Genomic DNA, 3,639 nt, shown 5'->3' with positions numbered 1-3,639 from the left:
GTGTCCGGGCTCCGCCTGCGCAGCGGCAGCCTGCGGAGGAAAGGCTTCTCCGACTATTTCGAGTTCAGCATCCCCCCTGGCGTCATCGTGCAGCCGTACGTCGAGAGGGTGGTGCTCGTGTACCACAATTTGGGCGAGCTGTCGGAGAAGTACTACCCGCTCCCCGGCTACACCTACCTCTCGCCCATTCTCGGCCTGCTGGTCTACGACGCTGCCAACTTGTCAGCAGCGGGGTTGTCCGAGCTGAGCATCGTCGCGTCAGGGAGCCCCATTTCTGTGAGTTTCAGCAATGTGAGGGCGGTGCCCCCAGGCAGTCCAGCGCCGCAGTGTGTCTGGTTTGATCTGGATGGCGTGCCACAGTTCCGGGGCTTGGAGGCAAACAACGTGTGTGCAACGTATCGCCGAGGGCACTTCTCCATAGTGGTGAACTCCAGTGAGGTTGCTCCTGCTCCAGGGCCTTCAGGCGCAATTGCCCCACCGATACCGACTAATGGTGGTCGTGATAAGGGTAGTTCGGACGCATGGAAGATTGCTGTCGGCGTTGTTGGGGGCGTCATTGCATTGGGTCTGTTGGCTTTGCTTCTGGTATGTTTCGTCAGATATAAAAGGGAAAAGAAGATGGAGGTGATGGAACGAAATGCAGAGGTCGGGGAGACTTTGCGCATGGCGCAGGTTGGGCGGTCGCAAGCGCCTGTAGCGTTGGGAACACGAACAAAACCTGTGATTGAGAGCGAGTATGTTGTGTAGTTGATCTTTGGTGTTCTGCAGAATTCAGGCAACAGCAGCAATGCTCTATGATGATGCCCTGAGATGTGGAATTGTCCACCGGTCAGTTGAGGCAGAACGCATTCCATGTCAGTGAGGGTGCTGTGAATTGCTAGGTTTAGGGTTCAGCCGCTGCTCCTTGCGGGTAGCAAATTCTTTTGGCGGTTCTTATTAGGACTTGAATTGTTCTGCAATGGTTGCTGTTGATGTTCATAGTCGCCATGTTCCTTGTTGGGTTCATCTGCAAGCAAGCAATGGAGAAGAGATATTTGTCATGCCAGATTTGGAATCCTTCGATTATTTTTTCATTGTTGTATTCAGAAGGAAAATGGGCCTGGCAATAAGGCTGAGGTAATATTCATTGCACATGCCATTGTGCTGTTCCAGTGAAATTCATACAGGTTCCAACTCAATTCCATTTTGGTGCCTTTTAGCTTCTCCTGTTTGGACAAATGTTTAATACAATGTAAATGTTTACTCATTTAGTTTGGTTTGGTAACTAATCTGCTTATTTAGATTTCATTGTTGCTTGTTTTAAACATGCAGTCTGTATGCAGTGAGAACCTTCCTTTTTTCTTCTCAGAAAGGTTCTCATTTCTGTCTGTACCTTCTTGATGATCCAACCTTGTGATTTAACAATTAACATGCAGTCTGTGTGCAATGAGAACTTTCCTCTGTCTTCTGAGAAATTTTCGCATTTCTAGTCTTCTGAGAAATTTTCGCATTTCTAGTTGTACCTGATTGATGATCGAACCTTGTGATTTAACATTCAGTCTGTCTGCAATGAAAATTTTCCTTTGTCTTCTTAGAGATGTACGCATTTCTAGCTGTACTTTCTTGATGATCGAACCTTATGATTTTTTTTCCAAAGTAATACTAAACTCTTGAACTTACAAGGGTGTCATTGTTATTGTTTGTCATTAACAATTTTAGTTTCTTTCATGCTGAGTTGGGTAAGAATGGCTTGAATGCAGCTTTATAAAATAGCAAAAGAATGTTTAATTGGTGTAAGTGTGATCAAACATCAAAATGAAGATAGAGCAGATGATTTGATAATTCTCTGCTAACAAAAATGAGAGAATTATATTTGTTGGTATAATTTTGGGTCAGTCTGCTGTTTCAAAGTTAGTTAGCACTTTAGGGTATTATTTTTCCAGCATAGTGTTGTTCGCGAGGCATTGGATGATGGACGGCGAAAGCAAGGTGCATTTACATTAGAATAATTTAGTTTCAAGTTCGTTGCATAAGCTCCTGTCTTTAGTATTGCTCATCACCTTTACTTAGGCTGGCCATGGGTCTGTCCTCTGTTTCTCGCACTTTAACAATCGACAAGGTAATTTAACAAAGGCACTTGACCGAAAGTCGAAACTCAGGTGGAGATACTTGTCACAAAATTCCCTTGGGTGGAGGTCATGAGCAATCTATAATTCGACAGCCTGCCTCTGGTCCAACCTTTTGGAGCATGCTGTGCTCCTTTAGGCAGCATTGTTCTTTGCTGTCAGTCATGGGTGCACGTTCATCCGATCATTTCCATGCTGGATATGGTATAAGCTGATCATTTCCATGTTGCAGTATCAAATAAGCACTAGGAGGCTTAGAATAGCCGTCACTTTGCTGATCATGTTTTAGTGGTCAAATGTTTCTGTCACATGAAAATTTCAAACTAGATACCCACATTCTGTACTATTTTTTTTAAGAATACGGTGCTGAAGTTGAGCGTTGAAAATTTTCCAGACGAGATATAAACATATCCTTTCTGTAGTGGTGAGTGGTGCTGAAGTGTTCTGCAGAAGCAACCCTGAGTAGTATAATGATGGTGCTAAGCTGGTAGCACTTGCCTGCACTTAAGAGGATGTAATCAATTTTGTACTATACAGGGTTAGTCCTGCACGCATGTGAGCGGCACCCTGATCCTTGCAGATCCTGCCAACTTATGCCAGCCAGCTGAAACGAATGGAATAGAGGCAAGAAACAAGCACAAGCCAGGCCACTCGCTCGCTCACGCAGATGATGGCAGAATGTTCTGGGGCTTTGTTGCCCTTGTTGCGAGGCCATGCCTTTCTCTTTGGCTGTGGCTGTACAACCCAGAACCCAAAGCGACAGCATCCATGTCTCGGAGAGGGCCGGGGCCAGGGCCAGCTAAGAACCCGGAAATTTGGCCCGATTTTCCCAGGAAATTGCCTTGCTGTTTCCTTACCAATGTGTGAGATTTTGGCCCGGAAACTCGAATCATTCCATGTGAGGTTCGTAAGTTTCAAATGGCCAACAAGGATGTACGTACTGAAGAATGGGGCCGGGAGGTTGGCCCCTGGTGTGGTGTGGTCGGCAGCTTTGGAAGCTGGTGGCGCAAACACTGGCATTGTGCACGGGAATCTTCGCTGTCACCTGCACCAGCCCACTGCATAGGACAGCTCATACATTTGTTTCATCGCCAGCCACAGGCAGTGTGTTTGTTTGTTCGGTTTTGTTTTGTTGGTTTGTTTACTGTAGTATGTACTGACCCTCCCTTTGCTGTACTACTTTACTACTACTACTACGACCACTTACTGGAGTGGAGGGTTATTAAGCTAACTCACTCTTCTTGGATTTTCCATTGTTAGACTCGGTGTTAAGAGGAAAAATCACATTAGTAGTGCCGCCATTGCCTGTAGTAGGAGTAGCATCAGTACAGCAGATGAGACAGCTGATTATCACGCGATGGTACTTGTATCAAGGGAACTTTTTGGAATGTTTGTTTCTGTTTGGTTGGTTGTTGGTGGGCAGATGTTGTGCTTGTGGTTAACTCTGGGTTAATGATGTGGTAGCACTGGTACTAGTACTTCATCCAGCAATTAGCTAGCCAGGTGAGATGTCTGGGTTTGAAATTAGGGACTA

At 45.7% G+C, this 3,639-nt stretch overlaps 1 protein-coding gene across 1 annotated transcript; it reads left to right on the top strand.

Annotated features, from left to right (window-relative positions):
• Window positions 1-1,286, top strand: LOC125530402 (the record flags this gene model as incomplete). The annotated part of the gene is given in 1 exon segment (XM_048694798.1): window positions 1-1,286. A coding segment is annotated over 1 exon segment (747 nt), but the record flags the coding sequence as incomplete, so codon positions are not given.
• Window positions 1,287-3,639: the final 2,353 nt, after the last annotated feature.

This window comes from Triticum urartu, unplaced genomic scaffold (genome assembly GCF_003073215.2).
Source record: "Triticum urartu cultivar G1812 unplaced genomic scaffold, Tu2.1 TuUngrouped_contig_6287, whole genome shotgun sequence".
NCBI lineage: Eukaryota > Viridiplantae > Streptophyta > Magnoliopsida > Poales > Poaceae > Triticum > Triticum urartu.
Note: the sequence above shows the minus strand (reverse complement) of the source record. Positions and strands in the feature narration are given on the sequence as shown.